Consider the following 17305-nt stretch of genomic DNA (forward strand, 5'->3'; position numbering starts at 1 on the left):
GTCTCACCCCCACAGCCCAAAGATGTGCAGGGTAGGTGGATTGGCCACGCTAAATTGACCCTTATATTGTAAAAAAATAATCGGGTAATTAAAAAAGAGAATCATTTGATGAATGATTTGGTCAATGGCCAAACTGCATCTTTCTGTTCCCATGCCCTGGGTTTGAAGGAATGAATGGGCTCTTATTCCCACCCAAGGGGCTAAAAGACCTCCTGTCCCAATGCAACAGGGGGCAGAATGGCCTCTTGTTCCAGTATGACAGACCCGAGGGATAAATGGCCTCCTCCTGTTCCTGTGACTGCAGAACTAACTCAGGAATGTTGGTGTGCTAACTCAGAGTAGACGTGTCTCTGCTTTGAGAAAGAGTTTGAGGATTTCTGCTGCAGGTCCTCGGCTGTTTGAGGGAGCCACGCCTGATGGTGTCTTGTTTTTCCCCAGGACACTGACCATCAGCGAGCGATGCAGAGGAGAACGATTCGAGACGCCAAAACCCCCGAGAAGATGAAACGGGACCAGGTTCAGTCAGAGGAAAACCAGATGTCGCTGAAGGAGAAGAAAGAGAGAATCGAGCAGAGTCTGAAAAAGCTGGCCACCCTTGGGAAGGTGAACCCTCAGAACAAGTACCAGGACCTGATCAACGACGTCGCCAAGGTAAGGCCTCACCCAGTGATTCACCTTGGGACATGGGACCTCACGGGCAAGAACCAGCCTTGTGTGTAGATGGGATATTTAAGTCAGGGAGGCCTCACAGAGAGTGTTAACCCAGTAATCCTCACACACACTGGAGTGCTGAACTTGGTGCATTTGAGTGCTACAGTGAGAGTTTGGTGACTGAGGGAGTGTAAGGGTTCATTTTTATCTAAAGTCTAGTATTTCTTTTATTTAGATAATTAACTTAAAAGTTGCTGTTTAGTTTAGAAGAAGGTGAATTTTAAATCGGCTGTAAACAAGGTTCTACTTGTAGGTACTTGCAGCTGGAGCTTGTTAATTAGTTAATTGGATTAGGCCCGTTTTCAGAGGCTAGATTCACAGTATAAAAAGGATCCAGCTACAGTGCTGACTTTGTTTGCACTGGAGTGCTGAACTTGGTGCATTTGAGTGCTACAGTGAGAGTTTGGTGACTGAGGGAGTGCTGAACTTGGTGCATTTGAGTGCTACAGTAAGAGTTTGGTGACTGAGGGAGTTGGGTGAGGAGGGAGTAAGGTGCTCCTTACGTTTCATTTCCTACATTTCCTCAAAGAGCGAGAAGGGAGCCAGGAGTTTAGAGTGCAGCTGACTGGAAGCAGAGTCAGAGGGCGGAGGTCCAGTTGGTCTACGGGGCAGCTAATTCTGTAAAGTAAGAGGTGATGGAGGCTAGGGCAGTTACATGCTCCTCCTGTAGGATGTGGGTGGTGAGGGATACCACTGGTGTCCCCGCTGACTATACCTGCGGGAAGTGCACCCAACTCCAGCTCCTCAGAGACCGTGTTAAGGAACTGGAGCTGGATAAACTTTGGATCATCCGGGAGGCAGAGGGGGTTATAGAGAAGAGTTACAGGGAGTAGCCACATCCAAGGTACTGGACAAGAGTAGCTGGGTTACAGTTAGGGGAAATAAAACTAACAGGCAGACAGTGCAGGGATCCCTCGTGGCCGTTCCCCTTCAAAACAAGTATGCCGTTTTGGATGCTGTTGGGGGGGATGACCTACCGGGGGAAGGCCCTAGCGGCCAGGTCTCTGGCATTGAGTCTGGCTCTGGGGCTCAGAAGGGAAGGGGGGAGAATAGAAAAGCAATAGTAATAGGAGATTCAATGGTTAGGGGAATAGATAGGAGATTCTGTGGTCGCGAGCGAGACTCCTGGAAGATATGTTGCCTCCCGGGTGCCAGGGCCAGGGATGTCTCGGATCGTGTCTTCAGGATCCTGAAGGGGGAGGGTGAGCAGCCAGAAGTCGTGGTGCACATTGGTACCAATGCCGTAGGAAAAGGGGTGTGGAGGTAATAAACAAGTTTAGGGAGTTAGGCTGGAAGGTAAAGGCCAGGACAGACAGAGTTGTCATCTCTGGTTTGTTGCCGGTGCCACGTGATAGCGAGGCTAGGAATAGGGAGAGAGTGCAGTTGAACAAGTGGCTGCAGGAATGGTGTTGGAGGGAGGGCTTCAGGTATTTGGATAATTGGAGCGCATTCTGGGGAAAGTGGGACCTGTACAAGCAGGATGGTTTGCATCTGAACCAGAGGGGCACCAATATCCTGGGGGGGAGGTTTTCTAGTAGTCTTCGGGAGGGTTTAAACTAATTTGGCAGGGGAATGGGAACCGGATTTGTAGTCCAGCAACTAAGGAAGCCGATATTCAGGATGCCAAAGCACGTAGTGATGCAGTGGGGAAGGTAACACTGACAAAGGAGAGTACTTGCAGGCAAGGAGATGGGTTGAAGTGTGTATACTTCAACGCAAGAAGCATCAGGAATACGGTGGGTGAACTTAAGGCATGGATCGGTACTTGGGACTACGATGTGGTGGCCATCACGGAAACTTGGATAGAAGAGGGGCAGAAATGGTTATTGGAGGTTCCTGGTTATCGATGTTTCAGCAAGATTAGGGAGGATGGTAAAAGAGGTGGGGGGGGGGGGGGGTGGCATTGTTAATTAGAGATAGTATAACAGCTGCAGAAAGGCAGTTCGAGGGGGATCTGCCTACTGAGGTAATATGGGTTGCAGTCAGAAATAGGAAAGGAACAGTTAACTTGTTGGGAGTTTTCTATAGGCCCCCCAATAGCAGCAGAGATGTGGAGGAACAGATTGAGAAACAGATTTTGGAAAGTTGCAGAAGTCACAGGGTAGTAGTCATGGGTGACTTCAACTTCCCAAACATTGAGTGGAAACTCTTTAGCTCAAATAGTTTGGATGGGGTGGTGTTTGTGCAGTGTGTCCAGGAAGCTTTTCTAACACAGTATGTAGATTGTCCGACCAGAGGGGAGGCCATATTGGATTCAGTACTTGGTAATGAACCAGGGCAAGTGATATATTTGTTAGTGGGGGAGCATTTTGGAGGTGGTGACCAAAATTCTGTGACTTTCACTTTAGTAATGGAGAGGGATAGGTGCGTGCAACAGGGCAAGGTTTACAATTGGGGGAAGGGTAAATACAATGCTGTCAGACAAGAATTGAAGTGCATAAGTTGGGAACATAGGCTGTCAGGGAAGGACACAAGTGAAATGTGGAACTTGTTCAAGGAACAGGTACTGCGTGTCTTTAATATGTATGTCCCTGTCAGGCAGGGAAGAGATGGTCGAGTGAGGGAACCATGGTTGACAAGAGAGGTTGAATGTCTTGTTAAGAGGAAGAAGGAGACTTATGTAAGTCTGAGGAAACAAGGTTCAGACAGGGTGCTGGAGGGATACAAGGTAGCCAGGAGGGAACTGAAGAAAGGGATTAGGAGAGTTAAGAGAGGGCATGAAAAATCTTTGGCGGGCAGGATCAAGAAAAACCCCAAGGCCTTTTACACATATGTGAGAAATATGAGAATGACTAGAGCGAGGGTAGGTCCGATCAAGGACAGTAGCAGGAGATTGTGTATTGAGTCTGAAGAGATAGGAGAGGTCTTGAACAAGTACTTTTCTTCAGTATTTACAAACGAGAGGGGCCATATTGTTGGCGAGGACAGTGTGAAACAGACTGGTAAGCTCGAGGAGATACTTGTTAGGAAGGAAGATGTGTTGGGTGTTTTGAAAAACTTGAGGATAGACAAGTCCCCCGGGCCTGACGGGATATATCCAAGGATTCTATGGGAAACAAGAAATGAAATTGCAGGCCGTTGGCAATGATCTTTTCGTCCTCGATGTCAACAGGGGTGGTACCAGGGGATTGGAGAGTGGTGAATGTAGTGCCCCTGTTCAAAAAAGGGAATAGGGATAACGCTGGGAATTACAGGCCAGTTAGTCTTACCTCGGTGGTAGGCAAAGTAATGGAAAGGGTACTGAGGGATAGGATTTCTGAGTATCTGGAAAGACACTGCTTGATTAGGGATAGTCAGCACGGATTTGTGAGGGGTAGGTCTTGCCTTACAAGTCTTATTGACTTCTTTGAAGAGGTGACCAAGCATGTGGATGAAGGTAAATCAGTGGATGTAGTGTACATGGATTTTAATAAGGCGTTTGATAAGGTTCCCCATGGTAGGCTTATGCAGAAAGTAAGGAGGTATGGGATAGTGGGAAATTTGGCCAGTTGGATAACGAACTAGCTAACCGATAGAAGTCAGAGAGTGGTGGTGGATGGCAAATATTCAGCCTGGAGCTCAGTTACCAGTGGCGTACCGCAGGGATCAGTTCTGGGTCCTCTGCTGTTTGTGATTTTCATTAACGACTTGGATGAGGGAGTTGATGGGTGGGTCAGTAAATTTGCAGATGATAGGAAGATTGGTGGAGTTGTGGATAGTGAGGAGGGCTGTTGTCGGCTGCAAAGAGACATAGATAGGATGCAGAGCTGGCTGAGAAGTGGCAGATGGAGTTTAACCCTGACAAGTGTGAAGTTGTCCATTTTGGAAGGACAAATATGAATGCGGAATACAGGGTTAATGGTAGGGTTCTTGGCAATGTCGAGGAGCAGAGAGATCTTGGGGTCTATGTTCATAGATCTTTGAAAGTTGCCGCTCAAGTGGATAGAGCTGTGAAGAAGGCCTATGGTGTGCTAGTGTTCATTAGCAGCGGGATTGAATTAAGAGCCGTGAGGTGATGATGCAGCTGTACAAAACCTTGGTCAAGCCACATTTGGAGTACTGTGTGCAGTTCTGGTCACCTCATTTTAGGAAGGATGTGGAAGCTTTGGAAAAGGTGCAAAGGAGATTTACCAGGATGTTGCCTGGAATGGAGAGTAGGTCATACGAGGAAAGGTTGAGGGTTCTGGGCCTTTTCTCATTAGAACGGAGAAGGATGAGGGGCGACTTGATAGAGGTTTATAAGATGATCAGGGGACTAGATAGAGTAGACAGTCAGAGACTTTTTCCCCAGGTGGAACAAACCATTACAAGGGGACATAAATTTAAGGTAAATGGTGGAAGATATATGGGGGATGTCAGAGGTAGGTTCTTTACCCAGAGAGTAGTGGGGGCATGGAATGCACTGCCTGTGGAAGTAGTTGAGTCGGAAATGTTAGGGACCTTCAAGCGGCTATTGGATAGGTACATGGATTATGGTAGAATAATGGAGTGTAGATTAATTTGTTCTTAAGGGCAGCACGGTAGCATTGTGGATAGCACAATTGCTTCACAGCTCCAGGGTCCCGGGTTCGATTTCGGTTTGGGTCACTGTCTGTGTGGAGTCTGCACATCCTCCCCGTGTGTGCGTGGGTTTCCTCCGGGTGCTCCGGTTTCCTCCCACAGTCCAAAGATGTGCAGGTTGGGTGGATTGGCCATGCTAAATTGCCCTTAGTGTCCAAAATTCTATGATCTATGATTAACCCAGGACAAAAGTTCGGCACAACATCGTGGGCCGAAGGGCCTGTTCTGTGCTGTATTTCTCTATCTATCTATCACACTCACACAAAAAACTTGCATTGATATAGCGCCTCAAGCAACCTATGGCTGCGATAAAAAGCACTTTACAGCAAATGAAGTACTCATTCAAATGGGGTCATGGTTCTGATGTAGGAAACAGGCAGCCATTTTATACACAGCAAGACCCCACTAATTGCAATGTGATGATGACCAATGACCCTGTTTTCTCTGATGTTCGTTGAGGGATAAATATTTGCCAGGGACACCAGGGAGGAATTTTCCCCCGTGACAGGGCCTTGGTTTAACCTCTCACCCTAAAGGTGGCACCTCAATCCAGCAGTCGCTCGGTACTGCGTCTAGTTTGTTTCATTAATTGTTCAGGATATCAGCCTCGCCCTGTGAGCTCAACCTGTGTGTGACTTGGTGTCGTCACTTTAAGCAGTTCTTAGTTGCACCACTAGATGGCAGTGGAATGCTGTGTAACGTGGGGCTCAGACCAATCGGGTCTCATTGCTGATGTTGCCGATCACCATCTTGCCAAGAATCAGGCCATTCGGCCCAGGTGGTCTGTGCTGCCGTTTATGCTCCACACAAACCTCCTCCCTCTCTTCATCTCACCATGTTCTCCTATTCCTTTCACCCTCATGTATAGAATCCCTGCAGTGCAAAAGGAGGCCATTCAGCCCATCGAGTCTGTACCGACCCTCTGAAAGAGCACCCTACCCAGGCCCTCTCCTGCCCTATCCCCACAACCCCACCGAACTGGGACATCATTGGACACTAAGGGATAATTTAGCACGGCCAATCTACCTAACCTGCACATCTTTGGACTGTGGGAGGAAACCCACACAGACACGGGGAGAACGTGCAGACTCCGCACAGACAGTGACCCAGCGGGGAATTGAACCCGGGTCCTCAGCGCCGTGAGGCAGCAGCGCTAACCATTGCGTTACCCCTATTTACTATATTCACATTTCAACATGAAAGAACATTATCAACACAATTCCTGCCCCTGGATTCTCCCGGATATAATACTGGAAAAGTATATGGCTAAACACGGCACAGACTGGGGCTTGAACTGAGGTCCACATGGCTTAACAGACAGAGCAATAACTCACTCAGTCACTGGAGGCTGTATCAGTCATCCCCAATAAATATTAGGTTCAGTAAGTTTTTTTCAACTAAAATGCTGCCACCAATGAAAGTGACCATGAAGGTGTTGGATGCCACAGCCAGTTGTCAGTGTCAGCCATATGGAAGTCCCACTCCAGGGGCTGAGCACAGAAATGGAGGCTGACATTCCCAGTGTAATACCGAGGGAGTGCTGCGCTCTCAGAGGCATTGCCTTTCACACACTGGTGTTACGCAGAGGCCTCTTCTGCCCGCTCGTCTGCATGTAACAGATCCCACAGCATTAGCATCTGAAGCAGAGCGGAGGGCGGTGCACCTGCGTGGTCCCAACAGGTATCAGTCAAGATCAGAATGGCCGATTTCTCACGTTGCTGTGCGTGGGATCTTGCTGTGTACAAATTGACTGCCGCCTTTCCCAAATTACAACCGTGACTGAACTTGAAAAGGCACTTCATTGACTGCAAAGATCTTTGCGATGTCTGTCTGCTTGTTACAAACCCAAGTCTTTTGTTTTTTTTCATTAATCTGCCTGAAGGCAGGGGTCTGTCCTTGCGCAGTCCGGCATGTGGATGTGACCCCCCCCCCCCCCCCCCCCCCAGCCCCACATCAGTGTGATTGTCTCTGATGTGGTTTCCTCAACCGCTCAGTTGTAGCAACGAGGCATGGGCAATAAATGTCACCCTTGTTTTCGATACCCACATCTCAAGAATGAGTTTTAAAAATACTTGTAAGGCAGACAGAGGGCTGGTTTTTATTCCACCGTTAATCTGCCCCAGTGTCTGTTTGGGGCTGCGATTTCTGTGCTGCAGGATTGAGGGACGGTGACGCATTGCGGTTCGAGAATTAAATCCTCGCAGCAAGTTAGACTCCACACACGGACACACACTTGCTTTTTCATTACAATCTCCTTGTGACTGCAGTGTGTCTGTTGTGAAGCCGTCTGCCAGCCATCATCTGCCTTTGGGGCACAGGCAACTTGTGTGACCAGCGTCAAAGAAACCACTTCCTCCCCCACCCCCGCCCCAAACACATCGTCCGCTCCCTGGCTATTTTTAAATAAATGAAAATGTTCTGGTTGTGAAGTTTCCCCTAACCGCACTGGATAGAAACACCTGCCTCTGTTAGAGTCAGCATAATCAGATCATATGGACCAGATGAGAAAGATAGGTTTTGATGGAAGGCCATCGTCAAGAAACAGTAAGAAGTCTTACAATGTTAAGTAATGGGTTAAGAGACATTGCAATTAGCTGTCTCATTTATGTTAAGTGTTCAATGATTGACACTGATTTGTAAAGGGGCTTCAGGTGGACTCTGGAGCTTGTGATGATCTGTAGAGTTCTGTGCAGAGTGAGTTTGAACCATTAAAGGTGCGTTGGTGAAAAAGGAGCTGAACTCTTGCCTCTTCATACCACAGCATCTAGTACATGTTAACATACAACACCAGGTTAAAGTCCAACAGGTTTGTTTCAAACACGAGCTTTCGGAGCACTGCTCCTTCCTCAGGAAGCAGTGCTCCAAAAGCTCATGTTTGAAACAAACCTATTGGACTTTAACCTGGTGTTGTAAGACTTCTTACTGTGCCCACCCCAGTCCAACGCCGGCATCTCCACATCATCGTCAAGAAACATTAACTCTGTTTCTCTCTCCATTGAAGCTGCTATCAAAAAGATGGAGCTAAGTTTGGGTGTTTTCTCCCCCCTGATTTTCTATCCTAACCCACTCAAGCTTGCTCTCTTTCTCTTTAAACGCCTGTGAAGCAGCTTCTCCGTTAAAGACGCTGTACAAATACAAGTACCTTTTATAGAAGTGTTGGCCACCCTTTGCTGCTTCGCTCAAATGGCCGTTCCCCATGTGTGAGGCTGTTTGGGCTCAGCCTGTTTCTGCTCGGACATCCTTAGGCTATGCCCGTGCAGAATCACCCGCACTCTCACGCAAACGCCCGTGTCTGCACCTGCCCACATACACCTGCTCTCCCGTGCACACTGACAAATGCACACATGGGTAGCCCCACTGTGTGCCTGCACGCACAAACACACACATCCCCACCCGCACACACACACACACCCCGGCATGCACATGTATCTCTTGTACATTTATCAAAATCAGGCTAGTGTCATCTCACCTGAGGCCAGCACAGGCCGAGGATTCCAAAGCTGGGACCTTCCTGCTCCGTGGTGTGCAGCAGCGATGCATCTACCAATTGACACACACGTGGAGAACTAAATTCCCGTTGTTTCTGCCTCCAGGACATCCGAAACCAGCGGAGATATCGACAGAGGCGGAAGGCGGAGCTGGTGCGACTGCAGCAGACATACAGTGGACTGATCTCTAAAACGACCTTCTTTGAAGAGCAGATCGATTACTACAACCAGTACATCAAGACCTGTATGGACAATCTTGCCAGCAAAGGAAAGTACGTGCCCCAAATTCCCCGCCTTGAGGACCAATTATTACTGATGCTCCCAGTGTAACGCAGTCCCAAGCTTGGAGAGAACAGAATCTGAGAGCATTACAGCACAGGAGGGGAGGCCACTCGGCCCATTGTCTCTGTGCTGGCCTTTGGCAGAGCCATCCGAATAGTCGCTCATCCCCCCCAACCCCATTTCCCTAAAAATACTTTTCCTTCAATTATTTAGTTTGTTTGTTAGTTTGTAATTTTGGGTGGTGCGTTCCTGATCACGACACGAGGAAGTGGGAAGAACATTGATGAGGTGACACCAACCTTTGAAAAACTGGAGGTTGTGCAAGGTCATGGAGGAGAGAAACTCCACATCTCCGAGCTCCTTGATCACCTTCTTCGTCTCCTCCATCTATTTCTGTGATTGCTGCACGCCTGAGCTTTCTAGGTTTCCCTAAGCTCCAAACTAGCCCGCCCTCCCCCTCGTTAGCACACTCCCTCCTCCCCTCATCTTGCTTTTCTTTTTTTTAAAATTTAGAGTACCCAATTAATTTTTTCCAATTAAGGGGCAATTCAGCGTGGCCAATCCACCTACCCTGCACATCTTTGGGTTGTGGGGGCGAGACCCACGCAGACACAGGGGAGAATGTGCAAACCCCACACGGACAGTGTCCCAGAGCCGGGATCAAACCCGGGACCTCGGCACCGTGAGACTGCAGTGCTAACCATTGCGCCACCATGCTGCCCTCCTCCTCCCCTCATCGTCACTTTGTCGGGATTAAGACTCCCCACTCCGTCAAAACCCCAGAAACTCATTCTCTCCCAAAACTGAGGAATACTACCTTCCCCCGGGCTTCACTTTGGTCAACCTGTGGGCCTTCCAAGACGTGAGCCTGGTGTCAGCTGATCGCCACATATTGATGTACCTGACCCTGCTGAGAGAGAGAGAGAGAGAGAGAGTGGGACACTGGGTTAGTCATCCAGTGGTCGAGTAAACTCCATAATTTCTGGGCTAGGTTGTAAACTCCCAACCTGCTGCCCTTGTCCTATCTAGGCCCACACGTGACTCCAGTCCCAATGGCTTCGGGACGATTCCACACCCCTCCCCCTCCCTCAGTAATTTACGGAGGGGCCAATGCAGATGGACAATAAGAATCAAAACCAAGGGCAGCGCAGTGGTTAGCTCTGCCGCCTCACGTCGCCGAGGTCCCAGGTTCGATCCCGGTCCTGGGTCACTGTCCGTGTGGAGTTTGCACATTCTCCCCGTGTCTGCGTGGGTTTCGCCCTCACAACCCAAAGATGGGCAGGGTAGGTGGATTGGCCACGCTAAATTGTCCCGTAATTGGAGAAAAATGATTTGGGTACTCTAACATTTATGTGGGGAGAATGTCTAAGAATACCAAGAATAAGTCGAGAAGAAATCTTCCCTCCTGATTTCTATGCCCTCGGTACAGTGTGTTCCTCTCCGAAGGCTTGAAGCTCAGAAGACACAGGGGCAGAAATAGGCCATTCAACCCATCGAATCTGCTCCCCCATTCAGTGAGATCATGACTGATCTGATGCGATGATCCTCAACTCCACCTTCCCACCTTATCCCTTCATTTCTTTACTGAAGAACGTGTCAGATATGGACGTTGGTGGGATCTGTTGCTTTGTGTTTGTGAAGTGAAATGTTCCTTCTCACCCCCTTGTGCTTTGATGCTATTTTATAGGGTTTCGAAGAAGCCAGATGTGAAGGGGAAGAAAAGCAAACAGGTATCGCAGCGATACACTGCAGCCCGACTCCATGAGAAAGGAGTCCTGTTGGAGATTGAGGACCTCAGCAGCAACCAGTGAGTGAGAGGATTATCTCAAACCCACCAGGGAACACGGGTTTGCTTTGGAAAGGAGGCGACTTTGACCTTCCTCTGTTGAGGTTGATGAAGAATATTAAAGTTGCTCTGAGTGGGGCAGCACGGTGGCCTAGTGGTTACCACTGCAGCCTCACGGCGCCGAGGTCCCGGGTTCGATCCCGGCTCTGGGTCACTGTCCGTGCGGAGTTTGCACATTCTCCCCGTGTTTGCGTGGGTCTCACCCCCACAGCCCAAAGATGTGCAGGGTAGGTGGATTGGCCATGCTAAATTGCCCCTTAATTGGAGAAAATGAATTGGGTACTCTAAATTTAAGAAAAGAAAAAAAAATAAGTTGCTCTGAGAGATTCGATTTGGGTGGTGAAGGGTAAGGCAGAAGGTTTGGAATAAGAAGAGTGAATAAGTCATGAGTCTAAGGAAGGGTGGAACAAGGGATAATATAAATCAGGACAGAAAACAATCAGGTGATTTCTGGAATTGGGCGGGATGTGCAAGAAACTGGAAGGAGAAATGTTTTATGTCCAATAGCTCGTGGACAGCGAATGACTGGTCCATCGAACTTGGCCATCAGGTTTGGACACTTCATGCCAACACCACCCCCATCCGAGGGGGTAAACCCTTAAAGGTGAAAAACATCTGGAAAATTAACCTTAATCCTTTCTGCCTGACGACCTGTTGTGACTATAAGACCATAAGACATAGGAGTGGAAGTAAGGCCATTCGGCCCATCGAGTCCACTCCGCCATTCAATCATGGCTGATGGGCATTTCAACTCCACCTACCAGCATTCTCCCCGTAGCCCTTAATTCCTCGCGACATCAAGAATTTATCTATCTCTGCCTTGAAGCCATTTAGCGTCCCGGCCTCCACTGCACTCCGCGGCAATGAATTCCACAGGCCCACCACTCTCTGGCTGAAGAAATGTCTCCGCATTTCTGTTCTGAATTTACCCCCTCTAATTCTAAGGCTGTGCCCACGGGTCCTCGTCTCCTCGCCTAACGGAAACAGTTTATTTGCGTCCACCCTTTCTAAGCCATGTATTATCTTATAAGTTTCTATTAGATCTCCCCTTAACCTTCTAAACTCCAATGAATACAATCCCAGGATCCTCAGCCGTTCATCATATGTTAGACCCGCCATTCCAGGGATCATCCGTGTGAATCTCCGCTGGACACGCTCCAGTGCCAGTATGTCCTTCCTGAGATGTGGGGCCCAAAACTGGACACAGTACTCCAAATGGGGCCTAACCAGAGCCTTATAAAGGCTCAGTAGCACATCGCTGCTTTTATATTCCAACCCTCTTGAGATAAATGACAACATTGCATTCGCTTTCTTAATCACAGATTCAACCTGCATGTTTACCTTTAGGGAATCCTCGACTAGCACTCCCAGATCCCTTTGTACTTTGGCATTATGAATTTTCTCACCGTTTAGAAAGTAGTCTATGCTGAAGGTAAGGAGGCCAAAACTGTACACAATACTCCAGGTGTGGCCTCAGCAACACCCTATACAGCTGCAACATAACCTCCCTGCTTTTAAACTCCATCCCTCTAGCAATGAAGGATAAAATTCCATTTGCCTTCCTAATTACCCTCTGCACCTTCAAACCAGCTTTTTGCAATTCATGCACAAGGACACCCAGGTCCCTCTGCACAGCAGTATGCTGACATTTTTTACCATTTAAATAATAGTCCATTTTGCTGTTATTCCTACCAAAATGGATGACCTCACATTTACCAACATTGAACTCCATCCGTCAGACCCATGGCCACTCACTGAAACTACCGATATCCCTCTGCAGACTTTCAGTGACCTCTGCACACTTGGACACATTACACTTGGCCCCCAACTCCAGATCATCTGTGTAAATTGTAAACAATTGCGTTCCCAACACTGATCCCTGAGGGACATCACTAGCCACCGATCGCCACCAAGAAAAAACCCCATTTATCCCACTCTTTGCTTTCTGTCAGTAAACCATCCTCTATCCATGCTGATACATTACCGTACTGCCGTGCATCCTTATCTTATGCAGCAGCCTTTTGTGCGGCACCTTGTCGAATGCCTTCTGGAAATCCAGATGTACCACATCCACCGGTTCCCCATTGTCCACCACGCTCATAATGTCCTCAAAGAATTACACTAAATTAGTCAAACATGAAATGAAATGAAAATCGCTTACTGTCACAAGTAGGCTTCAAATGAAGTTACTGTGAAAAGCCCCTAGTCGCCACATTCCGGCACCTGTTCGGGGAGGCTGGTACGGGAATTGAACAGTGCTGCTGGCCTGCCTTGGTCTGCTTTCAATGCCAGCGATTTACCCCTGTGCTAAACCAGCCCCTTATATGACCTGCCTTTCATGAACCCATGCTGCGTCTGCCCAATGAAACCCCTCCTTCGCGTACCTCTCCTTTAGCCACGTGTTTACTTCCCTAATTTTCTCATCCCTATGCCTATTTGTGGCTAGGGTAGTAATCCAGAGATTATAACCCTTGAGAACCTGTTCTTTAATTTCGTTCCTGGTGCCTGATAATCCCCCAACAGGTCCTCTTTCCGAGTCTTGCCTATGTTGTTTGTGCCAACGTGGATCACAACAACTGGATACTCTCCCTTCCACCCCAATATCCTTTCAAACCGGTTAGAGATGCCCCTCACCCTGACACTGGGCAGGCAACATACCCTGTGGGACTCACCACCCTGCTTACAAAAGATGCCATCAATCCCCCTAATTATAGAATCCCCAACAACTACCACTTGTCTTTTTGCCCCCCCAGTTTGAATGGCCTATCACGGTGCAGTGGTCGGCTGACTCATCCTCCTACAACCCTGATCCTCATCCACACAGGGAGCAAGTACCTGGTACCTATTGGACAAGGCCAAGAGCCGAGGTTCCTCTGACCCTGAATTGAGGATTCTCTGCCTGCCTCACTCGCAGTCACACCCTGCTGTCCCTGACCTTAACCTACGGGGTGTGACCTCCTCCAGAAACAAAGCGCCCCGCTAACTCTCCCCCTTCTGGATGTGCCGCAGCATCTGAAGGTCAGACACCAGCTCATCAACTCTGAGCCGAAATTCCTCGAGCGACCAACACTTGCTGCAGATGTGGTCGCTGCAGCTCGCAATGGGATCAGCCAGTTCCCACATCATACAGCTGAAGCACATCGCCTGCCCAGCCAACAAACATTATTTTGATCTCGGTCTTGAAAGGTTCAGTTGATGCCGGCGCACAGCACGACCCCAATAGCAGCAGCTGAGGTGATGGTAAAAGATAAATGGCAGGGGCTCGGCTTAACTGTTCGTCAAGCTGAGGGTCATTCTGGCTGGGCATCACTCCCTCGGCACTCCAGTGGAGGGTCAGTGAATTGAGAGATCAAATTGTGCAGCAGCTCCTGAGTGGACGGCTGTGACCAGGAGGTGAGATGGGCAAACTCACGGAGCCAGGGCAGATGCAGCATCTCTCAGCCAACTCAGATTCGTTATGTTCCTGCTACATATTTGGTTGGTTAATTAAACAATTCCTTTCTGTTTTCAGGTTTAAAAATGTTATCTTTGACATTTGTCCGACAGAAGAGGTGGGTGACTTTGAAGTGAAGGCTAAGTTTATGGGCGTGCAAATGGATTCCTACATGCTCCACTATCAGGTAACAGCTCTACTTTGACGAGATGCCCAGGGCTTCCTATACATTGGCGTCTGCCCCAGCAGCACCTCTAATTTCAGACTGAAGCCTTGTTCTCAAATCATTTCCTGGCCTTGAACCTCTGTAAGGTCCAGTAGCCACACTGCCCTCGCACACATCTGTGCCCCTCCTGTTCTTGTCTTTTGCAAATCCCCAATTTCTATCACTCCCATCAGCTGCCGGGATTATAAACTGTGGAACTTTCTCTGTAAACCTCTCCACATCTCTCTCGCCCTCAAAAAAATCCTGAAAAATGAAATGAAAAAATTGAAAATTTACTGAGGTTTTGGTCACAAGTCATTATTTGCCTTTATGTAGCTCAGTGTTAAATCTTATTGGATAACCTCTGGTAAAGCACATTGGTTCATTTTACTTGGCTAAATGGAAACTGGTGTCATTCCCTTATAATCACCTATTATGATGGTGCTGGCTCTCACTGGGGGGCAGTTCCTGAAGGTGCTGACTCTCACTGGGACACAGTTCCTGAAGGTGCTGACTCTCACTGGGACACAGTTCCTGAAGGTGCTGACTCTCACTGGGACACAGTTCCTGAAGGTGCTGACTCTCACTGGGGGACAGTTCCTGAAGGTGCTGACTCTCACTGGGGGCAGTTCCTGAAGGTGCTGACTCTCACTGGGACACAGTTCCTGAAGGTGCTGACTCTCACTGGGACACAGTTCCTGAAGGTGCTGACTCTCACTGGGTGACAGTTCCTGAAGGTGCTGACTCTCACTGGGACACAGTTCCTGAAGGTGCTGATTCTCACTGGGACACAGTTCCTGAAGGTGCTGACTCTCACTGGGGGACAGTTCCTGAAGGTGCTGACTCTCACTGGGGGACAGTTCCTGAAGGTGCTGACTCTCACTGGGGGACAGTTCTTGACGGTGCTGACTCTCACTGGGGGACAGTTCCTGAAGGTGCTGACTCTCACTGGGGGAACAGTTCCTGAAGGTGCTGACTCTCACTGGGACACAGTTCCTGAAGGTGCTGACTCTCACTGGGATACAGTTCCTGAAGGTGCTGACTCTCACTGGGACACAGTTCCTGAAGGTGCTCTCACTGGGACACAGTTCCTGAAGGTGCTGACTCTCACTGGGAGACAGTTCCTGAAGGTGCTGACTCTCACTGGGGGACAGTTCCTGAAGGTGCTGACTCTCACTGGGACACAGTTCCTGAAGGTGCTGACTCTCACTGGGACACAGTTCCTGAAGGTGCTGACTCTCACTGGGGGACAGTTCCTGAAGGTGCTGACTCTCACTGGGTTACAGTTCCTGAAGGTGCTGACTCTCACTGGGGGACAGTTCCTGAAGGTGCTGACTCTCACTGGGGGACAGTTCCTGAAGGTGCTGACTCTCACTGGGACACAGTTCCTGAAGGTGCTGACTCTCACTGGGACACAGTTTCTGAAGGTGCTGACTCTGCCGTTAATTGCGGATAAAAATGGGTACTCTAAATATATTTTTCAAAATTATCAGCAGGCGTTACTAGTTTGTGATTGAGAGCGCAGACTGTGGCGATTTCCCTCTCTGAATGTGACCAGCTTTGTGCTAACTGGGTGTGTACTCTCTCCCTTTTCAGGACCTCCTCCAGCTCCAGTATGAAGGTGTCGCTGTGATGAAGTTGTTCGATAAAGCCAAGGTTAATGTCAACCTGTTGATCTTCCTGCTGAACAAGAAATTCTACGGGAAGTAGGGCCCCTCTCACCCCATCCCCCCGCGCCTTCCCCTCCCGCCAACCCCCTACACTGAGGCTTCACGCCCATCACCGGACTCGGTGACACACCAATGAAGGGCCCCTGTGCTTGTACTTCACCCTTTTTGTTTAGGCGCTGCATCAGAACTGGGCCCCTTTTCAGCAGCGTATCTGTGCACTTCATGGCAGAGTAGGGTCACCGGGATGGGCGTGCAATTCTATATGTAGTATTATATTGCTGAAACATTTACAGACTTGTGTCTGATGCACCTGTAGCTGTCTGCGAACTACTTCAGGGGGCGTAAACATTAATACCACAACCTTTTCTTTATATCAGTTACTTCCCGTAACAGCCTCCCCGGACAGGTGCCGGAATGTGGTGACTAGGGGCTTTTCACAGTAACTTCATTGAAGCCTACTCGTGACAATAAGCGATTTTCATTTCATTTCTGTCCCTTTGCTGTGCCTTTTATTTCTGCCCAGATACTACTCCACAACCACAACACCTACTCCACCCCCTCATTGGCTGACGCTCTGTGTTAGATAAGACAACAGGAGCCCCGCTTGATTGGTACCCCATCCACAAACCTCCATTCCCTCCACCACCGACGCACAGTGGCAGCCAGGTGTGTACCATCTACAAGATGCCCTGCAGGAACTCTCAGACAGCACCTTCCAAACCTGCGGCCACGATCATCTAGAAGGATAAGGGCAGCAGATACCTGGGAACCCCACCACCTGGAGGTTCCCTCCAAGTCACTCACCAGCCCGACTTGGAACTATATTGACCGTTCCTTCACTGTCGCTGGGGCTCCCTCCCTAACAGCACAGTGGGTGTACCGACACCACAGGGACTGCAGCGTTGCAAGAAGGCAGCTCCCCACCACCTTCTCGAGGGCCACTCGGGATGGACAATAAATGCTGGCCTCACAACGGCCAGATCCCATCAAAGAATTCAACTAAAAGATAAAACGCTGCCTTCTTGACCAACTGCACTGTAATTCTGAAACGTAATGGCTGTTGGAGGGATATTGCGTTTCTGCAAAGCTCTGTACCAAAATAGATATTAGCTGGCTAAATCTAAATTAAAT

At 48.9% G+C, this 17305-nt stretch overlaps 1 protein-coding gene across 1 annotated transcript in view; it reads left to right on the plus strand.

Moving 5' to 3' along the window:
• Positions 1–16896, plus strand: part of LOC119956713 (ras GTPase-activating-like protein IQGAP1) — a 117615-nt gene extending 100719 nt beyond the window's left edge. The window contains exons 31-35 of the mRNA XM_038784050.1: positions 439–651; positions 8844–9010; positions 10708–10827; positions 14378–14486; positions 16101–16896. Of these exons, the coding sequence (XP_038639978.1) occupies positions 439–651; positions 8844–9010; positions 10708–10827; positions 14378–14486; positions 16101–16214 (723 nt within the window). The 3' untranslated portion in view covers positions 16215–16896. The remainder of the gene's footprint in view (positions 1–438; positions 652–8843; positions 9011–10707; positions 10828–14377; positions 14487–16100) is intronic.
• The last annotated feature ends 409 nt before the right edge of the window (positions 16897–17305 follow it).

This window comes from Scyliorhinus canicula, chromosome 24 (genome assembly GCF_902713615.1).
Source record: "Scyliorhinus canicula chromosome 24, sScyCan1.1, whole genome shotgun sequence".
In the NCBI taxonomy this organism is placed as follows: domain Eukaryota; kingdom Metazoa; phylum Chordata; class Chondrichthyes; order Carcharhiniformes; family Scyliorhinidae; genus Scyliorhinus; species Scyliorhinus canicula.